Source organism: Falco rusticolus, chromosome 2, assembly GCF_015220075.1.
Source record: "Falco rusticolus isolate bFalRus1 chromosome 2, bFalRus1.pri, whole genome shotgun sequence".
Taxonomy (NCBI): domain Eukaryota; kingdom Metazoa; phylum Chordata; class Aves; order Falconiformes; family Falconidae; genus Falco; species Falco rusticolus.
This window is the reverse complement of record NC_051188.1, coordinates 46,522,708-46,548,039: the sequence shown is the minus strand read 5'-3', so window position 1 is coordinate 46,548,039 and position 25,332 is coordinate 46,522,708. Positions and strand designations below refer to the sequence as shown.

General features: G+C 40.5%; 1 protein-coding gene across 1 annotated transcript; it reads left to right on the top strand.

Annotated features, from left to right (window-relative positions):
- OBI1 (ORC ubiquitin ligase 1) lies at positions 1-23,657 on the top strand. Its single transcript, XM_037377113.1, has 6 exons — positions 1-154; positions 4,964-5,099; positions 6,062-6,153; positions 7,792-8,040; positions 11,278-11,366; positions 21,309-23,657. The coding sequence occupies exons 1-6, from the start codon at positions 83-85 to the stop codon at positions 22,810-22,812; spliced, it is 2,142 nt and encodes a 713-aa protein (XP_037233010.1). The 5' UTR covers positions 1-82; the 3' UTR covers positions 22,813-23,657.
- The last annotated feature ends 1,675 nt before the right edge of the window (positions 23,658-25,332 follow it).

Sequence of the window (25,332 nt, the reverse complement as noted above, 5' to 3'; positions counted from 1 at the left end):
CCGTAGCGGGGCTGCCGTGGGGCCGCCGTTACCGCCCGCCCGCGGGACTTCCGTGCTGGCGGAGCCGGGCCGGGCCGCCGCGATGGCGCAGCACGGGCCCAGCGTCACGCTGTCCCTCACGTTGCCCATCACCTGCCACATCTGCCTGGGGAAGGTAACGGCGCCGCCGCTGCCCTTCCCGCTCAGCCCCCGCCTGGGGGTGGCCCGGCGGTGGGTACGGGAAGGCCCGGCTCGGCCCGGCGCGCTTCGGCCGGCGGCTGCTCGGGGGTCTCCGCCGTGGCCCGCAGCCCAGACCCCGCCGCGTTTGTCTCTTTTAAGGGGCTGCGGCTCCGCGCTGGGGAGAAAGTTGGGGTGTGGGGCCCTTTCTCCGAGGGGCGGGGGGGGGTCTCCTCTCCGAGGGGTGGTGAGGGGTCCCGCCCCGGGCAGGAGGGGGGCTTCGTGCCCCGGGGGGCCGTTCCCCGGGGCGGGCGAGGTTTGTTGCCGCCGTTGGGGTGGTAGGAGCCGTGCTCCCCCTCGACGGCGGCGTCCGGGGGCTGGGGCCCCGTCCCCGAGCCCGCCCCCGCGTCGAAGCGTGGGTGTGTGGCTCCCAGGGCCCAGGCGGTGGGGTTCGGGGGTTCCTTCGGCTACCGGTAGGATAATCTGTTGTAAAATATTGGGTGAGTTTGTGTTGGAGCATGGTGCTGTGTCGCGGAGGAGCAGTGGAACAAAAGAGGGGGTGTGTAACCGAGTGGATTTAAAAAGTGTCGAGCAAAACTGCAGCGGTCCGGAGAAAAAGTTTCCATTTCCTCTTTCTGACCCTTTCCCAGTCTCTTCCTCTTCTCCCGCGGGAAGTGGGGGGTTCTTGCTAGCCTGTGCTTCTCTAAAAGCCCCAGAGCTAATTTCATAGCTGTCACTAATTGCTTCTCAAATTCTTTGCGCATTCCCCACCACTCTTAACCACCCCCACCCCCCTTGTTCCCTTGCTCTCCAAAACAAATCAAACATCTTCAAGCCCAACAGTAATTACAAGGGAAGAAATAGCCTTTTATATTTGTACTCTGGCATTTACTGTCCGATTTCTTTCTACCTCACGTGGCCTTTACTCCAAGACCTTTTCTGTGCTGGAGTGGTAACAAAAGAACAGGCACGTTTGATGTATAAAAGTTGGTGTAGCGCTGGTAGCGAAAGTAGTCTGACATCTCCCTTTTCTCGGCTCTCTTAATTCTTGCAATGATGCATTTAGCAACCATGTTTACTCATTTCTTGGCTTTTCTGTGGAAGTTGAGCAAGACTTCCCAGCTGTGGTTCTGTTACCTCTCCTTTTGACATTTATCTGTTTAATGAAAATAGAGGAAAACACAGATTTACTGTGTCTGTAATGCAGGGTGGCTACTCTTGGAAAAAGAGGGCAAAATCAAACCAACAATGTATTTGCTATTTGAATCTGAGCCTAGTGACTTTCTAACCTAAACACTTGATAGATTCATTAGGTATTCACTCATATTTTGCTATAAAGCCACTGGGTTATTTCAGGCCACTGTTTCATACTTGTGCTTGTTACCTGGAGTTGATCAGGAATTGATGTTCCCGAGTTTGTACTGGAAGAGATTTCCACACTCTTCTTACTTTGTGTTTTGCGCTGAGGTAATATATGATCAACAGATAAGTGAATCTGGTGATATCTGTAATAAAGGTATTTGAATGGCTTTCTTTTTAGATGCATGAAGCTGTTTAAATTTTGCCGAAGTTGATGGCTCTGGCTGTCTTTTTTTTTTTTTTTTTTTTTTTTAAGTACATAGATTTGTCTCTAACTTGGAACTTCACTGAAAAACTTAATCAGAAAAAGCTTTTTGCAAGAGTAAGGTTAGAGGAAGAAACAGTTATTTAGCTTAAATTAAAGGAAAAATCTTGCTGGTTTTGCCCTGTCTTGTAGGGAGGACCAGAAAGTGTCCTGGAGGGCCGACATACTGTAATACTTCTGTGGTTTGTAGCGTGGGCTTCAAATTGAGTAGAAGGCCCAACCTACAATCAGAGTTTCCCTCTTGCTGTCTCTGCAAAATTTGCAAGGGACTGACTGCAAAATAGAAACTGTTCACTGTGCATAATGGTAAGGGGATAAAAAAAAAAGATATCAAAGAGAAACTCATTCAATAATGTCAAACACTCATTGTTTTTAATGATACAGAAATCTTGGTGTGGGGGAAACATGACACACGGTGCATGATGTTAGCCTGTTTTGTGCCTTTGAACAGTGTTGTAAAGTATATTGGCAAGATGTGCAAATAACCATTTATAATAACAGATAATTGTTTGGATAAATTTCCATGTTTGTTCCCTGAATGCTCTTTTAACACAGCTGGGGTTACCGTCTAACATATCTGTATTCATAACTAGTGAGCAGATCAGAAGTCATCTGCATTGGGCTGTTAGGTTTACTCATCCTAGAATGACTGAAGGTCTTTCCTGTTAGTTCTGGGTTTGACAGTTTGCTTGGGCTCAGGCACAGAATTCTGTATGTGTTGAAAGACATACAACGTCTGGGGATTTGTTCACTGGTATCAGTGTGCCTGGTCCTCTATTAATGCTGCTTGAAGATCTCGAAGTGCCTTCAAAGTGACATAGATGTGTATAGGATTTGATTTTGATCTGCATAGGGATTGCGTTATATGTGTGGGAAAAATTAGGAAATTGTTCAGAATCACCTAGCTCATCAAGCATTCTCAAATAAGCTGTAGTCTTTCTAGACATTATGGTCTAGTTAGGAACTGAAACTGCTGTAATTCAAGTGAAATGCTTTTTTAGTAACGAGTGTGTTTTGATCCCCCACCCCCCCGGGCTTCTCACAGTCAGTGGCTCAGTGACTGGGTGAAGGGCAGCGGCACCCCCAGCCATTGTGTGACATTTCAATAGCGGCTTCTGCTGTTGTCGCATGGGTTGCTTTGTGTGGATCGTGAGCCAACAAAAGTATAAACCTCAGCGCTGAAATGAAACTTGTAAAGGTGTGTAAATCAGAAGCACTGTACCCTGGAGAGTAATAAATGTGACTTACTATTTTGCTAGAGATATAGAGTAATCATTCACTTGCAAGAAGTATGCTTCCCTGTCAGGTTTGGGGTAACTGAGGGTCTTTTGCTCCCCAGGGGGTAGACCTGCACTCCTGAAATGTCTCTTCCTGTTTGGATTACTTTATGTTATTCTGCTCTGTATCCTATCATCGCCATCCATATAATTATTCTCAAGCTGCTTCTGAGTAAGAAAGAAGTACAACTAGAGAAAAAAAATGTTTGGGTTTTTTCTTCTAGCTGCGGATGGGAAAGCTGGAGAAAGCTTTTTTTTGGTAAAGAAAAGCACTAAATAACAAGGTGGTTTATATAGAGATATATATAATTGAAATTGTAAGATTTAAGCGCTTCCAGAGCATTGGTGTGCTAAAGCTTGCACTAATAGTAAGAAAGCCTCTTTAATCAGAAGTGAAAGTATGCAGACACTTAGAGAAACAGCTTCATCTCTTTCTATTCACACCTTCAATAACTTGAGTTTTGGTTTGTGTATAGATAGATCCTTTGGCACCCCGGACTGTCATATTGGAGATTTTAAAAATATTGTGAATCCTGTAATGTGACAGAGGCATAAATAGTAAATTGGAGAAGAAGCTGACAGATCTGGGCCTTAATTCAGATCCATATGTATTTCAGTGGTAAAATGCTTGGGTTTTAGCTTGTCCAGCACCGATTGTATGGGTATGATTACTGCAGGACACATCTAATCTGTTTTCCCAAGTGATTATTGGCTGTCCTTCCCGGTTGCTTGCTTCTCCCTGCCACATTTCATTTTTCCTTTCTAGTTTGACTGCTTCACTAATAGAATGAAAGAGAAAGATCTTGGGGATGATGAGAACTTCTTTTAAAGTTGAAAGGATTCTCTTAAACTTGGGGTTTAAGTGCAACACAGTAGAATATAAAGTAATAGATACTGATACTTCTGTGTCTCAAAGCACGTTTCTTGGGCAGAGATAGGGGAGGAGGAAAAACAAATAATTATTTTTAAGACCCCTAATGCAGTCTTAAGAGATCTGAGAGTGTATGTTACGGTAAGCTGTAACAGAAACTGCAATAAGGCATAGATATAGAAGAAAGTATTTTTCTTCCATATCGTGTTCGGTCCCTCTATGCACACTCACTTTCAAATGGGGTTTGTATTTAAATGACAAGAGAGAATAATGCATTGTCATTAATATTTTCTAGAAGTTTGTTTACCTTGCTGTTTTGGAAGGGGAGGAAAAGCTTCTTGAAAGGATCTGTGTCTGATTGGAATATTTAATCCTTCAGTTAGCTGCCCCATTCTTGGGTAATTACTTATTTAGTAGCAATGCATATCTAGCAGGAGGCTTGAATTAGTGATTGCTGGTTCGTGTTTCTTCTCTGTGGTTTTGGCCTTTACCCTTTTTAAAGCTCATTTTCATGAAGCTGATTATGCATAGGCTAGAGGTAATCTGTAACACTACCTGTTTCAGTGACACCTCTTCCAAGGCAAAGTGTTGGTTGTTGCCGGGAGCAGTCCCTCATTCCCTCACTTTTGGAAATCTGTAGATGTGTGTCTTTTGATCTCCTTCTACCTGGGAAGGCAAGTGCATTTCATTGGAGTGGTTGGCTGCAGTTCTTGGAGGTTGTGAGGTGAAGGAAGGGTGCCTGCCATACTGTGCATTAATGAGTTCCTGGAATCAAGGACCTTAGTCTTGCAAAAATGGTTATAGCTTTGGTGCCTTCAGTAATAGAGGAGTTTGGTATCATGAGTCAGGAGGTCACTTCTAGATGGCTCTGTGAAACAACAGTGTCTCTTTCCTGCAAGACCAGACTTGTGCTGAGAGATGGAGTAGTGTATTCTCCTATTCTGTTACCTGAAAGAGTTTCAAAGTATTCATAGTGTCTTTCTGTTTGTCTTTCCTTTTTTTCTTTTTTTTTTTTTTTCTCTTGAATACTCAAAGGTCCGTCACCCAGTCATCTGTGTCAACAACCATGTCTTCTGTTCCATTTGTATTGAAGTGTGGCTGAAGAACAATAATCAGTGCCCAGCTTGCAGGATTCCCATCACACCTGAAAATCCTTGCAAGGAAATTATAGGTAAGGGCAACTCTAGTCTTTGAAATATCTTTCTGGTATTTACTGCTGGAGGAGATTCTTTTGAGTCCAAAGATGTCTAGATTTTTTTCCTCTGTGTGTTTTTTACCAGCATCTAAGGAAAATCTGACTTTAAATCTTTCCAGAAACATACATGATAGCTACAGGGTAAACATGCCAAAGATGATGTGTGTATTAATGGCTAGATTATTCAAAGGCAGCAAGTACCCCATAGCTCTAATGATTGTTTCTTAAATCTTGGTTGGATGGTGCCTTTACCGGAAAAACATGCATCTCACTTGAAGTATTCTACCTATGCCTTGCAACCTGTTGACCTAAGAGAATAGCATTTAGCTGAGAAATAGAGTACTTAAATCCAGCATCTTTAATGTGTATGAGGTCTTTTTTTTGCTGTTGTTTTCTTCAGTTTCCTCTCTTTTGCTTTATTTTTAAGAAAATGTCTCTTAGCACAGAAATAAGACAAAGCTACACCCGAATAAGGCTCTGAACTTCCCCAGAGCTAGGAAGTACTGTGATCTTTATGTAATATAAAATGTCAACTCTGCTGTTTGGTTCTGAGAGAAAAATATGTCTGAACAATTTCCCTTTAGAAACTTACACTATCTTGTACTACTTAAACATATGCTAGATTCCCTGCCTGCCCCCCCCATCCCCCTCTTAGCTGTGTTTTAATAATATGGCCTTAAATAATACAGGATTTGTCAAGGAAAATACAAAGTTGAAAAATTCAGAAGTTGTCTTCCTGCTGTGAGGCAGGATTTTGACTTCTAAACATCACTAATAGATACTCTGAAAATGAAAGGACTTTAAATCTGTCGTAGATTGGTCCAATATTAGTTGTATTTGTGGTTGATGCTTGAAAAGAGCTATAAGGTGGGTTACTAGTATTGAGTTCACTGAAGAAGAAACAATATTAGTGTTTTTTTCATCCTATGCTGCTTTAGGAGGAACGAGTGAAAGTGATCCGATATTTAGTCCAACAGTCAGAAAACACCTGCGTAAAACAAGGCTTGAATTGCTCCACAGAGAATATGAGGTAAGGACATGGGGAGTGTTGTGACTTTCCAGGTGAACTGCAACTGTTAAATTACCGCATACAACTGGTCCTTTTGCTTTGAGTCCTGTTGTTTTTAATTTGAGTGAAGGTTTATACTGCATCTTCATGAAACTCGGCTGCGTTGAAATCCTACCTTCTGGCTAAGGTTACAAGAAAGCATTTGCTGGTGGTTGAAGTGCTCCTACTGAAGTCATGGTGATATTCTTTCTATGCTACAGGTAGCCAAGTACAGCCAGTTCTATGATTTAGTGGGAATTCCCTCCTCAGGTGGTATGGGAGGTTTTCTTTATGCATATTGGATATTGGGAGCTTTTTGGTTTTTCTTTGATACAAATGCAAGCATTTTCTGAAGTAATTCCCTGTTACTCAGGGAGACTAAATGCCTTCTTAAAGAATATTGCCAACTGTAACCTTCTGGCATAGGTTAATTTTTATCATTGTTGTATTCTTTTCTGAAAGTGAGTGAATGTTTGGAAGTTTGTCTCCACCCTCCTGCTGGAAAAATACTCTCTTAGGAACAAGGTGAAAAGGTGTTAATAAGGAATATGCTTAGTATGTTTTCTCAGCTGTTGTTTCCTTAGTAGCAGTTTGAAGACTGCATATTTTGCAAGGAAACCTGTCTCAGGGAGGAGAATGGGAGAAAGGAAGTGGGCACTGTATGTATCCTTAACACTGGGGAAGTAAGGGCTGTTTCTTATGACAAGCTTGCCTATAGCTCAGCTTCTTTCATCTTCTATGAAAGGAGGAGTCAGGAAAAGGAGGTTTCCCGCCTTTCTATTGAATCAACTCCAAAATCACACAGGTAGGCATAGGATAACATAAATCTCTTCAAAAACCTAAATTTAAAATTGTTGTTCTGATGCTGGGAGGAGGGAAAAAATGCTTGATTATTCATGCAACTATGCCTTGGGTTTATGTAAATGCCATAGATGGCCTCCTTTAGTAACCTGACCTTGAGCAACTCAAATACTTGAGTTGGTGAACAGTGTAGACAACATGTTTTCAGGATAAATTACTTTTATGCCTACAACAACAGGCTTTTGAAGGTTTTTGCTTCTCTGTGGCTTCAGACCAATACAGCTAAGAGCTTTGTTCTTTGCATTTTGAGAGTCCTTCCTAAGATGTTGCTACTTTCATGTAGCTGGGGCAGCCTCTTCCAGGCAGTGTTCTGTCCATTGTGAATCTTGAGACCTTCAGCATCCGAATATGTGATGTTTCAGAATGTTTCATCAGATCATTTCCAAATAACAGCAAATGAGTCAGCAGAGGACGACCTTAAGAACACTTGATACAGGAAATCCTCCCACAGAGTGCCCTAATAATAGATTCATGTTGCTGAATGCTTTGAAGCTTTTGGTCTGCCCGACAGTTTGTTCAGGGTCCTTTATGTAGTCAAGGGATTCCCTTCACTAAAACGTTCACTATGCTTGAGTGTGCAGGTTGATTAAAATCCTGCCTAGAGCACAATACATAAGCATACTTAGATGTATGTGTAAGTGAAGGCATGCGTCTGGGCTTGCCAGAACCCATGTTTCTAAAGTGCTGTGGGAACTTGCCAGTATTATTTAATTAATCTCATGCATTATTTTAATTCCTGTGAATTTCTGACACCTTTAGGATGAAATAGAATCCCTGCAAAAAGAAGTGGAAGATCTGAGAGGTAAAAATCTCAGTTTACAGACACAGCTGAAATCTCTTCTGGATCCTACAGCATCAGCTTTGTCTTGCCAAAACAAGGAAACTAGCCAGTCAGCAAATGAAGCAAGTACCAGTGGCCCAGAAACCCCAGAGGAATGGAGCAAAAAGCTGAAAGCTGCCAATGATATATATGAAAAAGTGGTGGATAATGTGGAAAAGCTGAAGGAGGTAATAAATACACTTCTTTAGCTATCTTATACTGTAACTGTTTCATGTTAGTTAAGTGGGAGCGAGAGCTAGCATGACCTCTGGGTACTTCATAGATCCAGAAGAAAGAAAAAAAAAAAAAAATTGAATTCCAGTGACTGTTGGTGTATCATAGTATTTCCATATAGCCTCTGCAAGTGTCAGATGTTATTGCTTGTTCTAGTGAGTCTTGTATGTGACTCTTCTTCAACTCCTCTGTCACTCCATGACTGGGTAATTGGATTATAGTAGCACTTGTCACCAGTATTGATGACCAGATTTTTCAGGCTTGCAATAATCTATATAATATATCTATTTAACAACATTCAGTGGCCAAACACAGTACAGTTGGCTGAGGCAGATTTTGCACTATTGCCCTCCCTGATAGCCGATATTTTTGGTGCAATTTGCTGAGACAGGGTAACTTGACCCTTTGACCGAAAATAGACAAGCTTCAGCATTTTATGACCAGAAGATCCTTTACTGGAAACCTGCAGCTTTTTTATACATCTTGAATGCAGTATAAAAGAAAACCTGATACTGCAGGAGGAGGGATGCAGAAGACAGGCATATGACAATACATCTAAGTAAAAATACATTGCAAAATGTACCTGTAGGCACAAGAAGGATCTCCTCAAACACAGAAGAGCAAAATTTCAAGATTCATTTGAAAGGCAAGGTGGAAAGAACTGGACTTGCATTTATTTAAAATGCTGTCTTTATTTCTTCTATTAACAATCCTGGGTTGCCTCCTGCAAAACTGAAGCATTTTGTTTAGTACGGGTTTCTTCCTTTGTAAGTATTAACGGTGATTACGCTTTTCCTGTGCTACAGACTGAGAGGCCCACATTATACTGTTCTGCTATGCTGTTGTCATTACTGGGACACTTCTAGATTTGCCTCTGTGTAGTCTAAAGCAAATTCTGACCCTGATTGGACTGTGATAAACACTAAAAGGAACAAACTGAGTTTCCAAAATCTGCTTGTTCGATAGCTTAGCTAGACTCAGACTTCAACTTTACAGGTTGGGACACAGCATCTGCCCTCCTAAGAGGATCCCAGGAGCTTCAGAGTCACTTGTAGTTGGTAAAAGGGGACTTGCAGCAAAGAGTTCTTGTCTGCCTAATTTGGGGAGGTATGTGTGTGTCGTAAAATTAAACTGTACTGACTTTTTTTTATAGCAGGGACTGAGGGAGGGGTGTGTTGAGAGGGGGTTCAGTATAATATCAGGTTTAGCAAGAAAAATGTTTTAAGTTTATGGAGTCTCTGAATTTGCTTAAGGGTTAGATACAAATAGAGATTTAAATGGGTTTTAGGAACCAAGCCTTAAATAGTGGTCATATAACCATTTAGATTGGAAAAGACCTTTCAGATCATGGAGTCCAACACTCTCTTCCCATCTGTTCCCTCTTCAACAGCTTCTCAGTTCTGTTGGCTCTTCTTTTAAAACTTGTTTCCCTTCAGAGCATGCACTGACCAATCCCAATCTAAACAGCAAGACCCCTTCCCATATACACTCAGTCTGGAACCAGAAACCTTCTTACTCCTAAAGTACCTGACCCAGGAGCTTCAACCACCTACTGCTTCCTAGTGAGACAGGGTCCCTCATTAGATGTGGTTGCCATCACTTTCCTTTTAAGACCAGACTGAGTCAGGAAATAGCAGCAACCTTTATCATATAATGTCATGGAGCAGAGATTCCCAAAGTAGGTGTTACTACTTTAAGTGAAGTCATAACAAGTGTGGAAGCGGTGATATAAACCCAGTAGTAGAAATACTAGACAAACTCATTAATAATGTGGTTACATGAACTTCCTAACCTAGACATTGTGCTGCAAGTGGGAATCCCTTGCAGATTACTGGCTTAGAGGGTAGAGCACTCTCTGGAAGGACACCAAAGAGATTCGGTCTTGTCTTACCATGTGCCAGGTGGATGCTCTATCTACAGACTCTACACAAGTAACATAATTTTCTATTTGGTTGTGTGACTGGGAAGAGAGAAAGGTCTTGGCCATGTTGTGAAATGGTTTGATGCTCCTTTGGAACGGAGGTGTCCTAGATTCTTACTCATTGCTTTCAAGATTTTGTGCTTTTATTTGTTAAACACCAAATAGTTGGCATTCAGGCACCCAAGCCCTGGGCTCACCATTCCCATTCCTCCTTTACCAGAAGTAAATCTTTCTGCCTCTAGGAATGTTGTGGTGTTGGGGTGGGGGGAGTGTGAGTGTTTATTTCTTTCTGCTCCGTTCCCCCTACCTCCCATTGTCTTAGCCTCGCAGGGAAAGGTTGCTGCGGATATTTGTATAAGCGTTTAGAGTTTTTCTGCCTCTCTTCATGCACTGTTGGATGCTTCTGAAAAAGTACATTTCACTACTGAGCCCAGTTGCATAGCTTCTCCCTCAGATCTAACTCTACGTCAGACTTCTATTATGCAGTGGAAGTGTCATCTAATTGAGGCTATGAATTAAAAGTCCTGGACTGGGGATGCGGTTTTCAGGATAGGGAGACTGAGCTGCCTGTGAAGTGCAAAGACTATTTTCTACTGTTAGGATAGAGGCATTCATTGTTCTGAAACAAGGTGCAGGAAAACTTCTCTTTGTATGAAGTATCTTGTTAACAAGGGTGTCTGCTGATCTGAGAAGAAGGAATTGACCTCAATTCAAGAAGTAAGGATTGTGAATCAGAAGTCTTAATCACAGCGTCCTGGAAGAAAGTGAAGAAAGACTGCAAATAGCTTGTCGTAATGGATTTACATCCACAGGATAACTATGCTTTAAAAACAAACCAAAAAAACCCAAAGTAATCTTACTGTAATCTGGAATGGAGGAAGCTGTTCAACATTAGTTTTGCTGATACCTGCATATTGTAATGCTAATGTACTTAACATATTTAGTCATGTGGAAAAAAAAAAACATGAAATTGCCATTAGTACATCTCCTTAATGACTTTCTGTGCTAACTAACATAGCTGTGTTTATTTCCCAAGATAGGACACTTGCAATGTATTTTGGGAATATAAATAAAAAATGTCTGTTCGCTATTCAGTTTTGCAATCCATTTCCCATGGTGATTTTTAAGTGGTGTCCCTGTCTGAAGGCTGTTTCCTGCCTCCACATTTCTAGTTCTGTCTCTTTAAAAAGGAGTAACAGCTTGTCCTATAAATATTAGAAGTCATTTCTGGTTTACTGTATACTTATTTTTTTCTTTTTCTTTTCCTTAGGCAAATAAGAAACTGAGCATGGAAAACAATAGCCTTTTAAGAGAGAATTTGCGACTAAAAGCTGAAGTTGATAGTAGATCACCCCAAAAGTATGTGAATATTTTAAAAGCTACTGTATTTTATTTATAGACTGTTTAACTGTTGTAGGACTTTAACCTAAAACTGTGGTGGTGTACATGGTGTTGCATATGTGTCTCCAGGTAAATTTTGGAGTTCTTATCCTCACAGACTTGGGTGACAAATGCAACTTACAGAATAGCAACAAAAATACACTGAAGGCATATGATATTACTAGAAGTGCTATTCCTTCTATTACCTGGCCAGTACTGAAGGGCTGGATTTATTAGTTGAATTCTACAGTTAACTTATTTTTGTTACCGGGAAATTTCTAAATCTGGTATATGGTCGAAGTAGAAGATTTGTTTTTAAGTGCAGATGTTCCGGTTGTTTGTATTTGGATTTGGTTTGTTCTTCCTTTTGCTGCCTTCAGGGTTTGTTCTGTGGACTTTGGCTCCCTGTTCAGGGAAAGTCCCTGATAGCTTTGTGTCTGGGCAAGATATGTGAATCGAGCTTCTGCAGCATAAGAACATAATTCGCAGAACTGACACCTGTGTTTAGTACTGTGTCTTAAACAGTTAAAACATCAATGACAATGACCTCAAAAAGCAGAAACTTTGCCATACTGATTACAGTGGTGTGCTAAGGTACCTCTCCTTGGAAGTACTTCGCGAACCACCATGTTCATATTTTTAAAGTTGTGTTCTGTTCTTTCAGTTTTCTACCCTTTTTTTCTCTCTTTGGTTTATAACTTAGAAACCTTAAGAGCAGCACTGATCAAAGGTTTATAAGGTGCTTTTAAGGAAGGGGGTTGGGGGACACCTGTGTAATGTCAGAAGAGAGCTCTCTGGATTTTGTTCTAGTTCACATCTCACTTGCTGGAAAATGAAATGCGTCCTTAATAGAGAGCTTGCTTGCCAGACTGCCTGTCATTCAAGACCCCAGGAAAGAGGATGCATGATCCTTGTGCTATGCTGTTAAATGCATAAAAGTACATTCTGTCCTGAAGTCCCCTAATAAGGGAGATAGAACCCTGTTTAAGGTCTTGGCAATGGATAGGGCTTTAATGCCATGGAATATCTCTTCCCATAGGATTCAAGAGTGAATTGACAAGAATGGCAAACTTGTAAAGTAAATAGATGTAACCAAATAAATCCTAGAAAAGAAGAGCTAGAAGAGACCAAGTCATCTAACTTGATTTTTACTTTACTGATGTCAAGTAAACTCCTCAGTGGAAGGAATTTCTGTTTCTTCTAGCTTGTGCATGCTTTACCATCTTGTTCGTCAGAAAAATTAGCTATTGGAGGGACAGGGGTGTGAAGAAGTAGCCTTTGCTGCCAGCTGATCACTTTCCCGTCTTTTGCCAGCGTGGCCTAAAACACCAGTCAGTCACTTTCTCCTTTAGAAGCACAATTGTTATTAGCCACATGTTACTAGAAATTGGACAGTTTCAAGGTCTGTTTTGCAACGCAGATGCCAGCTAGATCAGCCTGTCTATGTCTCTACTATTAAACTTTGCGTTTTTTTAGTCTCCAGAACAGATAGTCACATCCTGCCTGCCTGCTGGGAATTATCTTTGGCCCATGCTTACTTTAGAATTGAGCATGGGAATTGAGGACATGAGTTGAATCAGGCTTAAACTGGGCCAGGACCAGTTCAGATACTTCAGGAGTTTGCATGTCTGTACCCTGCTTCTGCTATCTTCAGCTTTGGTTTCAGTTGGAGCTCAGTTGTGTACTACAAGAATTTAAGTATATATAAGGAATTTGTCCTGGAAGAAACCCTTTAGCACATTAAATGTAGCAATTCTGATTCACCCTACCTATATCCATTCAGTCCTAATCGTGTCTTCTAGACTGGATTTGTCCAGTTCTTTTAGGTAAGTGTGACTTAAGAGAAAAAGTAAACTTCTGATTTATTTGGTTTTGCCGTACTCTCGGGGGTCTCCAGTGTCTATGGGGTTCTGAAGCAGTAATGCTTAGAACTGATTACTAGCTTCCAAAAGAAGCCTCAGTAGTTCTAACTAGAGCAGAAAAACTGTCTTGTGTCTTGCTACAACATCTTATATTGATATCTTGCAATACTCTTTTTGTTGCTTACTTTTATCTGGCACTTCTAGCATGACTAGCCCAGCACTACCTCTGCTAAATAGCTACTTAGAAAGTTACCTTTCTGCCTCATTTTGCATTTGTAATGCTAATGTCCCCTTCCAAAGCATGGGATTTTACCAATTTGTTGGCTTTCTTCAGGTTGATGTTTTGATGCACATATCAAAGTTAAAACAATTCTTTTGAATTCTGGTCATGTCCTTCAGGTGGTAAGAAGTCTCTCCCATCTTAGTGTTGTTAGCAAATTAACTTTCACCCTTGTAGTCATTAGTCACCTAACATCAAGATATTTTTTAAATGTTCTTCCAGTTCTGGTGGCAAACTTCGGTAATATCTAAAAGGTCTTTCAGCTAGGCTTCATACACTGAACAGGGGTTGCAATAAATGTTTTCTTACCCGCTTATCAAATTATAATTGAAGGCATAACATCAGAGCCCAGCAACGTCACTATAATTAAACCTTTCTCCGCAGGTGGATTTGCTAGTACAGTTGTTTCTGCGTATTTTGTTCAGAAGGTAATTTTTGGAAAGTTTCTGAATGGCTCTCTCTAGTGCAATTTAAAAATAGCTGCTGAATTGAATCTTTGTAATTTAGTGTCACCAACATTGTTTCATTTTGTCTTCTATTTCTTAGCTTCAGATTACAATCCATGGGGTATGGATTCATAACCCGCTTAAACAACTGGCTCGGTAACTAACTAAAACTTGTATCAAATAATTTTTGAAAGGCTTTCCCAGTATTCAGTCTTTTTATCCCAAATGTAGTTCACTTTGTTCATAATGGCACTGGAGCTAAATATCACAACCTAAGTTACTTTAGTAAGCTTTGCTTTACACCAAAGGGAAGACTTATGCCAGGTGAATGATCCCTTTGTAACACAGACTCTACCTCTGACATCACCAAAAAAAATGTAATTGACCTTCAGTGGTAAATAAAAAAAACTTTCCTTTTATCATAGTCTTGAGTTGTTCTTTTCTTTGTTAGTATCCATTAAAACCTGTTGGAAAATGTCATGTCCATAAAATTGATATTGCTGCCATGTCAGGCATTTTGTACATGTTTTTTTAGATTTAATTATTTTTTTCAGCTTAAACATTTTTGAGAATAGACCTTCACCAGAATACCATACCATCATATAGTTGGGGCATAGGTCTGAAAAGCAAATAGAGGGAATTTTCTTGCTCTGACTTTTACCGAAGACCTGCACTAGTCTCCCATTTCTAAGGCAAATAACACTATTTGGTGGCCGTTGCTTGCTCTTTGTTTGCCCTTTTTGCTGAGAAATTTTCAGTGACTTCTGTTTTCCTGATACGGAACAGGAAAACTTTTAAAACTTAAGTTTTGCAGGATGACAAAGGCCTATTACTTCCAGCTCTACTTAAAATTACAAAAACGTTAGGTCTGTTGGCAAGGCACAATGAATCTAAAAGCATTTTTGGCAAAGGGATGTTTGCTTTTTACCTGAAGGAAAATAACTAGCAAGTCCATCTACTCCAGGGTATAGTGTATTTTATGAATGGTTAGATTCAAATTAGCTTGAACCAGACTTCTAGGCTTCCTAGGAGTCTTTTCGCTAAATTTTTAATTTCTTCTGCTAGTTAAAATCCCAGTCTGAAAAAGTATCTACAACATGCGGAAAATTGATGCATTGTCCCTTTTCTCTGGTTTTGTGTTGTATTGTTGTGTTTTGAGGGTTTTTTCCCTTTTTCCGGTTTTACTGTTATTTGTGACTTCAGGTACCTGCACACTGAAATTTAAGGCTGTTGTCTTTTTAGGTCATTCCGTACAACATTCTGGTTTTATCTAACTCAAATATTTCCGCTCATGCCAGACAATTTAATTCAGTCTGCATTTCATTCAGCCTACAAATAGGCTTCTAGTAACCTGTGTCGAGGGTGCAGAGGGTAAGAACGCTGCTATCTTCCTTGATAGAAAACAGCTACTTTCTCACCTCCCTGCAAGCTCACTGTCCCAGAGGAGTGGCCATTTTCAAAGACCAGCTGCAGTGTGGCCTTAAAAGTATATAAGAGAAAAAGCAATATAGTAGCAGAAGAAATTCAAAACAACTTTGAGTTCTTGAGTCATAGCGTTAAATCCTGAGGAAGCACCCACTCCAGGTGTGAAGATTTAAACCTTAAGCAGATGAGTAAGGACGTTTAGATCACACTCACTGGTTTTGTGGGCTTTCTGGTGGGTTTCTTTGTAGTAATTCTGAAGTAATCCTTTCTGGTTTATGCTGTTCACCGATCTTGGGTATAATCTGGCTTTCTTACATGAAGGACTAGTGCTGCTTCTCTGAAAGATGTTAAAATGCTTGGAGAGGCTTTGCACATTTATCTGATTCATCCAATTCCCTAGGCAGAAGGAGAAGCTTGTTTCAAAGAATGTACTTGACTTGGCTATTCTGTTCAAATCCTGCTGCTCTACAGTCATCCAACAAACAGTAAACCTTAGCCTTATTCACATGATGTGAAGAAAGTGGATTTCCCTGATGCTCACAAGAGATTTCATGAGGACGGGCATCTTTAGATTGGTTTGTACTCTGTGAACTGTGTGATGAAGGGGATTTACTCCCCAGTATTTGCTTAGATTTAAAATAACTTGTTCTCTTACAAGCTTAGAAAATTAGCTATAGCAAACGTTTCTACTACTTCCTTCAAGAAAGAGCATTGTACACTTTCTTCTATCGGCTGGTCTGGTCTGCAGCATGGAAAGCAGTAATAGGCTATACCCAGGATTTCTTCTTCAGTGCAACCAAATCCCATTACTGATTTATTTTTTTCTGGCTTCAGGTCTTAAATAGAGCAAGCCGTGTGAGGTGTCTCTCTTGACTTTTTTTTTTTTTTTGGCTTGCTAGGAAAAGTCTCCCATTAACTGTTTTTTCTTCTTAAAACATGCCTATGCAAATACGACGCGCTCTTAAGGCAATTGTATATAACCTGGGATATTGTCAAGTTGTTGCTGCAGATCACTTTCATAGTTGATGTAGAGAATGATTGCAGAACTTGTTCTCATCCAGCTGCATCTGGTACACGATTTCACAGAAGGGCTGTAAAACTGGTAGGGCTTTCAGCTGGTTTGTTCTTGGATTTCCTACCTTTTTCTTCCCATCTAACTGCAGAACTCCAGTGAAAATATATCTAAATGGTGGGACTGGGTTTGGTTGTGTACTCTGGCGTTGCCCTGATCTTGAACTGTGACAGCTTCTGACTGTACATTGTCATTGTCCACTTCTCACCCTTTGTTCCCTTTGGAGGATAGATCATGCTCATGTATCTAGCCTGCAGGGAGGTCCCCAGTCCGGGCCATCAGGTGATTAGAACTGGAGAGTCATTTTCTATAGCAACCTTGCAGCCCCAGTCTTCTGTAAATGGTTATACAGGAAAACTATTTGCTCCAGCCTGCTTACTACCCAAAAGACAAATGTTTTTGTATGAGTTTGTGTGGTTTTAAAGTGAGTTGATATGACTTAAGGGCTCGACTAGACAGACGTGCTGAAGTCAGTGGTCACTGATATGTGAAAATAAAACACTAAAGCTGAATTTGCAGAACTGATAGATAAGAAGAAACACCTGAAGGCATTTGTTCTCTTGTAGGTGAAAGACTATTAGATTTCCTAAACACTTTCTAAATGGACATCTTTAGGACTTGTGGTTTAATCCCAGCCAGCAGCTACGCACAGCACAGCCACTGGCTCACTCCCCTCTTGGTGGTGTGGGGGAGAGAATCAGAAGAGTAAAAAAGAAAAAAGTTGTGGATTGAGATAAAGACAGTTTAATAGGTAAAGCAAAAGCCGCCCACGCAAGCAAAGCAAAACAAGGAATTCATTCAATCACTTCCCATTGGCAGGCAGATATTCAACCATCCCCAGGAAAGCAGGGCTTTATCAAGCATAATGGTGACTTGGAAAGACAAATGCCATCAGTCCGAACATCCCCACTTCCTTGTTCTTCCCCAGCTTTATATGCTGAGCACAACATCATATGATATGGAATATCCCTTTGGTCATTTGGGGTCAACTGTCCCTGTTGTATCCCCTCCCAGCTTCTTAGGTACCGCCAGCCTGCTCACTGGTGGGTTGGGGTGAGGAGCAGAAAAGGCCTTGATGCTGTGTAAGCACTGCTCAGCAATAACAAAAAGATCCCTGTATTATCAACACTGCTTTCAGCACAAATACAAAACACAGCCCTAATATTAGCTACTGTGAAGAAAATTAACCAGGACAGGGACACTCAAATATAACTGAGGGAGTAGTTGGGGAATAATGTAAAAAAAGGGTTACTCAAACATTGTAGCTATAACGTTAGTTCTTCTTGCTCATTGTAGGTGAGAGCTGACTGCAACTTTCTGATTGGTGTCAAGTTAGAATCATGCTGGGACAAGAAGAAGGACTCTGAGGAAAGATCCTGAGATATGGGGTTCAGGTGCTCATCTAGACATGCAGTGTCACCTGAGACACTGTAACATATCTAGTATACCAGCCTAGGGCTGGCAGCTGTGATACAGGACCTATAAGACACCTGTATCCTTCTGGAATGATAGCTGGAGGCCAACAGTCATGTAAAAGACCTTAGGCCATCTGAAATGTCACTAGGTGTTGAAAGATCCATATCCCACCTGAAATGTCTTTCTGTTTACTTTATGAGTGACCACTAGTTTCTCTGAGCTTTCAGTTTTCTATAGAAAGGATATACTTGAAACAAATACAGTAAGATACAAACTCATTAAGTGATAAAACTAAAGAAAAGACCCTAACATTCCAAAGATTTTTTCCTTGCATGAGAATATGAAAAAAGCGCTTCACTACTTGTATACCGAATATCTTAACTTTTACTGAAGAATGTATCAACTTGTTACCAAATGTGAAATGGTTCAAATACTTCAGCAAAATAATTTATCTAGAGTGTCAGGTTATTTTCATGTGACTGTACTGCATTCTATTCTTATTATCATCAGACCGTAAATTTTTGGCTACAGCACAGCTCACTGTACATCTGAAGGGAAAAGAAGAGGAAATCTTTTAGGAGGGTGGTTTGATTTGGAGAGGGTTCTGGCTTCTTTAACCAAATATGCATGTCTTTTAAACTCTCTGCTGACCTGCCAGGTCATGCTCTGGTCTGGTGTAGTTGGTTTAAATATGTGCATTTTAATATGGCTGTCTTGAAAATTTAGGAAATAAATGCATGCAAGTCTCAAAGCAGGAACAGAAAGCAACTACTGTTCTGGTGCTTAACTGCAGAGGTAACTGTTTGTAGGCAGCATGTCATATGCTCCATTTCTGAAAAGTGAAATTCCCAAGCACATACCTCTGCAACAGTTAACATATTAGTGATGCTATTTGGCTTTGAACAACGTACTGTATTTTTTTAACCTGAGGACACTTGTTATAAAAGTTGCACTTGAGAATACAGTGCTTTTTCCTCATAAGCAAATCTCGGGCTGTCACTAATGCTATCTGCATTAAATAAACATATTACACCATTCTTCCATTAAAAAGAAATTGCCAGGTATGCATATAAATGTAAACATGTTTAATTTTTATCTCAAAGTGTCTGTAACAGCAGATTCTAGAAAATCTTGCTTATTTTACATAAGCATTTTTCCCCGTCTCTCATGTGGCTATTAAGCTAAATTGGTTTTTTGCATCATCTTGATATACTTTATTAAGCAGTGTAGGGTTTGCTCCTGTAAGGCTGTGTGAACAGGTCTGTTAGAAAAAGGCAAAATAAATACTTCTGGATCACCCTAGGAGTTGGGGAAGGTCTTGCTTGGGCCCTGATGTGCTACAGTGGCTCCTTCAATGTCTTAAACCAAAATCTCAGTTCCTTTTACTGAAGGAGGGATGAAGCCAAAATGTGTTGGATATGAGGATGCTTACTTCATTGTAACACTCTTCACCTGAAAATATAATTGGAACATTCCTGAGCTGTCTGCTTTCATCTAGTTTCACTAGGGAGAGTGAAGAAGTCTTGTGCATCTTTTCTCCCATTTCCTCTTGCATGTGACCAGAAATGGAGAAGCTGCTATAATCAGTTGAGAAAACTGCTTACCTACAGAGTAAGCAATGAAAAATGGTCCGTCGTCTTTTTTGTGAAGACAGAGGTAATTGGGTAGAGGTAATGTAGAGGTGGAGGGATTCTTGCCTCAACAAGAGTTCCAATCCAGCCAACTTCTTTTAGGGGAAAAAAAAAAACTAAGTGAACACTCCTGTTATAAATATAAAATCTATTACCCTGCCATTTCATGTCTACCAAGCGGTAAGTGTCGCATACCAGAGCTATGAAGCTTAGGCTGATATGATTTTAAAAGTGGTCTAGTAGGAGTGCTATGAAAGAACTGACTTAGACTGTTGTGTGAATCTTACCCACCACAGAACTATCTATATCAAAATCCTCAGAGTCCATTAAGTGTGCAGAAGCAGTTGAATGGTGAAAAACGTCGGTAGATCTGGTCACTCGTACACAGTTTGTTTGGGGCTTGTGATACCCCCTATTCCTTTCCCCAAGTACCCACTTAACTGTATTGCAGTTGTCAGCATAGAGTAGTTTCCTACTGCTTTGGGCTCAGGAGTTGAAGAAACAAAATACAGTTTAATTCTTTGCTGGAAATGCATGCACAGATTCATGGATGTTTTGCCAGCATAGTTACTGGCTCCAGATATACCATCTTCAGACCTCACTGGTCTAGGGTTTGCAGTGGGAGCCTTTTGTGAAGAGGTAAGGGGGTGAAATGGGGAAAATGGAATTTCCTGTGACTCTGAAGGAGGGCCAGACAGACAAAGAAGCAGAGTAGAAAGACTAGGTAGTGTTTGCACTGGAAGAGTAAACTTCTGCTGTAACATGGAGCTGGAAGGTGGAAAGTGGAAGCTAGTGTAAGCCCACACAGAGAATTGTCATTTCTTTGTGATATAAAACCTTAAGTGTCAGAGTTGTAGGGTGGCTGCAGGTCCTTCCTAATAATACCAGAACTTTAATTGTTTTTTTCTTTCTGTAAATTGAAAGCCATGGATGGAGCAGGGAATTCCCTGGTGCCCACCTGTCAGTGACAGGTTAGAATTAGTCACAGCATATAGCTGAAACCTTCACCTGCCCTCTGGGGAAGGTCAATCTTTAAAGCTGGTGGAGGATGGGGGGAAGGCAAGTCCGTATCTTGGCAGCTGAAAATGTGCTCAAGCGGAAAGCCCCATGAGCACACAACTTTCACAAACCACAAGTGGTAGGCTTTTTATATTGCAGCCAAGGAAGAAATCAGATTGTTCTGGTTGTGAAACTCAAAAAACCAAGTAGCTCTGAAGTCAGTGGAAGTACTGTCCACATGATGGCTGAGGAAAAGCTGTATATCTAATGGGAACGTAACTGAAATGGTCTATATAAGCATTTAAACCACCTCAAAGGACTATTGCAATTTCTGAATTTCACATTGACATTTTATGTTTGACAAGGTGACATTGTGTAAGAAATGTATTGTAAAGCACTGCTGTACTGTACGAAAATGATTGAATGTAAATATTTCAAGATGTGGACCACTGTTCAAATGTTATCATAAATCTTTGCCATTCTTTTAGGGGATAATTCTTCATGCATATTTGAGTTGAATTGATAGAACCAGACCCTGGAAGGGTAATCTGCTTGTTACTGCCTTACTACTGCTAATAGTTTAATTTTGGCTTTTCAGTATTCACCTCCACTTGTACGTTATATATAATGTTTCGGGGTTTTTTTATAACTAGCAGAGAAAAGTTCTGACTTTTGTTTTCAAATTAACATAGTGTTTTAATAGCTTTGTTCTTTTCTGAAGTTAGATCACAAAGCACCATGAGAATGTCTTTTTCCAGCTTAATATTTTCTTTTTTTTTACTTCTTGCAGGTTTGGTAGGTTTACAGTAGCTGCACTTCAGTCGAAGGTAGAGCAAAGTGAACGTGAAATTAACCGTCTTAAAAAGGCACTGGAAAGAAGTGATAAATACATAGAAGAAATGGAATGTCAGCTTTTACAGCTGAAAAATGCAGGCGAAGGAGCCCAGACAGTGAGTGCTGTTAGTGAGAGAGCGCTTTCCACGGATGCTAAAGGAGCTGAGAGCAGTGAAGATACAACATGTTTGAAAACCCACATTGAGGACAAAAAAGCTTTGACTATCAGTCAAAGTCCTGACAGTCTCGAACAGCTGACAAGTGGTGGAACTTGTTTAAGCTCTTCTAGTCAAGATGGTTCAAATGGCTCAAACATCCAGGGCGCCCCAAAGAAAGAACTATTTCCAGGATGTCGTGGGGTTCTTCTAGATGAAAATACCACAAATATGGATGCCTGCTTAGAAGAGCAGTGGAATAAAATTGAGGAATGTACGCCATATAAGGATGAAGAACTTTATGATCTTCCGCCACCATGCACTCCTTTTCTTTCTCTCAGTCGCCTTCAGTTGAACACTCCTGATGGAAAAGAAAATGCAAGGAAACAATCAACGTTCCTGAGAAAACTGAAATTTGAAGAGTTTTCTGACACTTCAGATGATTGCAGCAAAGATTCTCCTGAACACAGCAGAAGCAGCTGTAATAGCGAAAAGAAGCTAAATTGTTTTACTACAGGAAAATCAGGGTTTTGGGGGACCTGCCCAACAAATTTTGCTGAGAACTTAGATTTTGATGAATCAGCGCAAAATTCAGTAGCTGGTCGGTCAGATGAGACATCAGCAAAGTCCAGTGATAAAACAAATTCTTGCTTACCTAAAAGGTTACATACTCTTTGCTCTTCCGAAATGAATCGCACAAGAACCTCCAGTGAGGCATCTATGGATGCAGCCTACCTTGATAAAATTTCCGAGTTGGACTCAATGATGTCTGAATCAGACAACAGCAAGAGTCCATGCTATAATTTCAAGTCCTCAGATCTTGATAGTTCTTCAAAGTCAACAGAGTGCTCTAAGCTTCTGAATGGAACTGAGAAGAAACTGGAAGAGATGAATGAGGAACAGAGTATGAAGTGTCCAGAGACAACTGATCAAGCAGTTGACAGAACTGGCTGGAAACCTGCTATGTTTTCCATCCTTTCCCCATCTGAGCTAGATATGAATGACCACTTTCCGCTGTTTACAGGCCAAAATGTAGTGGCTAGTGATATCAAACCTCCAAACTGTTTATTTCAAAGAGACTTTTCCCAGAGTTTACTGTTCAGTAACTCACAACAGTTGTTTGAGGAGCAAAAGTTCAGTTCCTGCTTTTTAAAGATGTCGTCTGACCTGCACAATCAGCTTAATCCTCCTTGGGTGTCTTCCTTTATAGCTGAAAAGAAAAATAAGAATGTCAGTCAGTCAACCAAGAGGAAAATTCAAAGCAGCCTTTCCAGTGCTAGTCCGTCGAAAACCACCAAAAACTGACTCTGCTTGGAAATCAAATGTGACTCAAAAGTCATCAACCTGCCAATGTTTAATATTTACAGGTGAACTTAATTTTTAATGACCTCCATGCAATCTGATCCTGTCTTTTTTGACTATGTGAAAACTGAACATTCCCCTGCCCATTACAAGCTCTTTCCTAGGGAAGAACCATTCCATACTCTTTTCTTTGGCTGGGTGTTCTCTTTACTTAGGGGGTTTGGGGTTTTGGATGATCTTTTAAGTTTTCAGGTTACACGATCTTCCCATTGTGAACACAGCTAATGGCTCCCTTGAACAGGACAGTTTTAAGTGGTCTTGTCAAATCAGTCATTTATGTAGAAATTTGGTTTAAAGGTTACGTTTCCCATTCCTAAAGATTACATTTTGTGTGTGTAAGGCAGCTACTGGCTATATATCATATGGATTCATGAAATTGCCATAAAACAATGTCAGTTTTGCCATAAAACTTGCCTCCCAGAGGAAATGTTGCTGCTTGGGCTGTTGCATAGCACTGTACTGTACTGAAAGTCTTGTTTTAAGTGGGTGTAAAGTAGCAGCCTCTTTTCAGGGTTACAGCACTTCAGTTAGAAAACATCTCTTCTTTAACACTGCAAACGTGGCTTGTATTTTTTGAAGTTAAGCACAATTTTTAATTTAGTTCCCCAAAAGCATTGTTATTCTAAATGTGTTCAGTATGCCTGTATAGACCATAAAAATGGGTTTGTATGCTAATGACTTGTTTACCTAATGTGCACTGAACATTTTACATTAATACTGTACCATTTTACATTAATACTGCATGCTTTTCTATGTGAATTGAATAAAATATAAGCAGTGTAATCCTTGATGTTGCCTCACATACTGAATGAGTAAAAAAAGAATGGGGAAATGTTGTCCGTGTCCGTCCATCACCGCCCCCCCCCCCCCCAATTTGGAAAATACATATCTGTATCTAGTTTCGTAAAACATGAATGTGAGCTTTTCCACAAAAAAAACCTCAAATCTTCCTTCCTCCTCCTTGTTAGACATATTACCGTTCTAGTGTCAGCATCGATACAGTTGATGGAAATGGCTTTCGGCCTCTCTGGAGGTGACTCTTCCATAAAGTATTGCATAGGTCAACATAATGTGATGGCCTACTAGAGGCAGGAGACCTAATTAAGCAGCAGAACAAAATTGGTTTCTTTGCATTATTGTGTTTAAGTTTGGGGGTTTTTTTTAAGGGCATATTTAATTGCAAGATGCAGGTTTTTCTTTCTATATAGGCCTCTGATGGCATTTCTTACAAACAGTTGTCCTCGCTTCATCAATACCTGTGGTATGAAAAATCCATATGCTGCCTTTTGTCCCTTTGAAAGGAGTGACTGCCGCTTGGAAGATTTCAATAGACTGGCTTTTGTAAAGTCCTGTAAGGGGTTTGAACAAGAGCTATGTCTCACGTTGTAATGTGTGCGTACATTTGTGTAATGGGCCTGTTCACTCTAAACTGGGACTATTTTGAGAAACAGCTTTTACCAAAAAATCATTGTTCAAGCCATAAAGACAAGGACATTTTCCTGGTGACAGGCAAGATGGCATTGTGCTTTCATATACCACTTTCAGTATACCACCTGAGTTTTAATCGTCACAAAAAATTATAGTTGTTCAATTTTAACATATTTTTCAAAAATTAGGGAGCTGGCAAAGCCATCTAGACGTGAGCTGCTACTTGATTTGACTAGTTTTACTACTAGTCAAAAAGTGCTGCCTTGATTTAACTCTCGGGAGAAGAGGCAAGGGCTTCTCAAAACATGTCTCATACTTTCTTAAAACATCCTTGTATTGCAAAGCAATCACAAATATGCAGTAAACAAATCTTATGGTCATTGGTTTGTTTCATTGTGGGGTTGGGGGGGTATTTATGGGCTTCGTTTTATACTCTAGTACACTTCTGATGCACAATGATTTTCACTGATGGAAACATGAATACAACTGGTATTGTACCTGAAATCAAACTAGAATAAAGGAAAACACTGGAAAATTTTCATGCTACTCTCCAGTCCTTTGGACAGGAAAGCTGCTTTTGAGCTTGCCCTTCAATATGGATATTTTGACTTTACATGTCATGCAACTTGAATGGATAGAAGGGCTGAGCCTAAGTTTAAAAAAACCGCTGAAGACCAAAGTCATAAACTTGCTATCTTATTCTCAAGTGGGGACGGAGAGTGAAACATTGCAGGCCAGGTACTGGCTTTTCACTTGGAACGGTTGTGGGAGCACATACATTGTCACCTACAGCCTCCCATCTCCAGGCTGGTTGTTTCCTATGTTGTGACAAGAAGGGTTGTCATAGCTATCCATAATTACTTGATTTCCAAGCTCTCCTGTACTCTCAGATGTCTGCTGCAGATGCAGTGAGCAGACGGTGATTGCACCCACTGCTATAGGTAGGAGCATTTTACATTTCACAAGTTCTGAATTCTTGTATCTTAGTCTTGTTTTGTTTGTGGTTGTTGTTTGGGGGGGTTGGGTTTGGTTTGG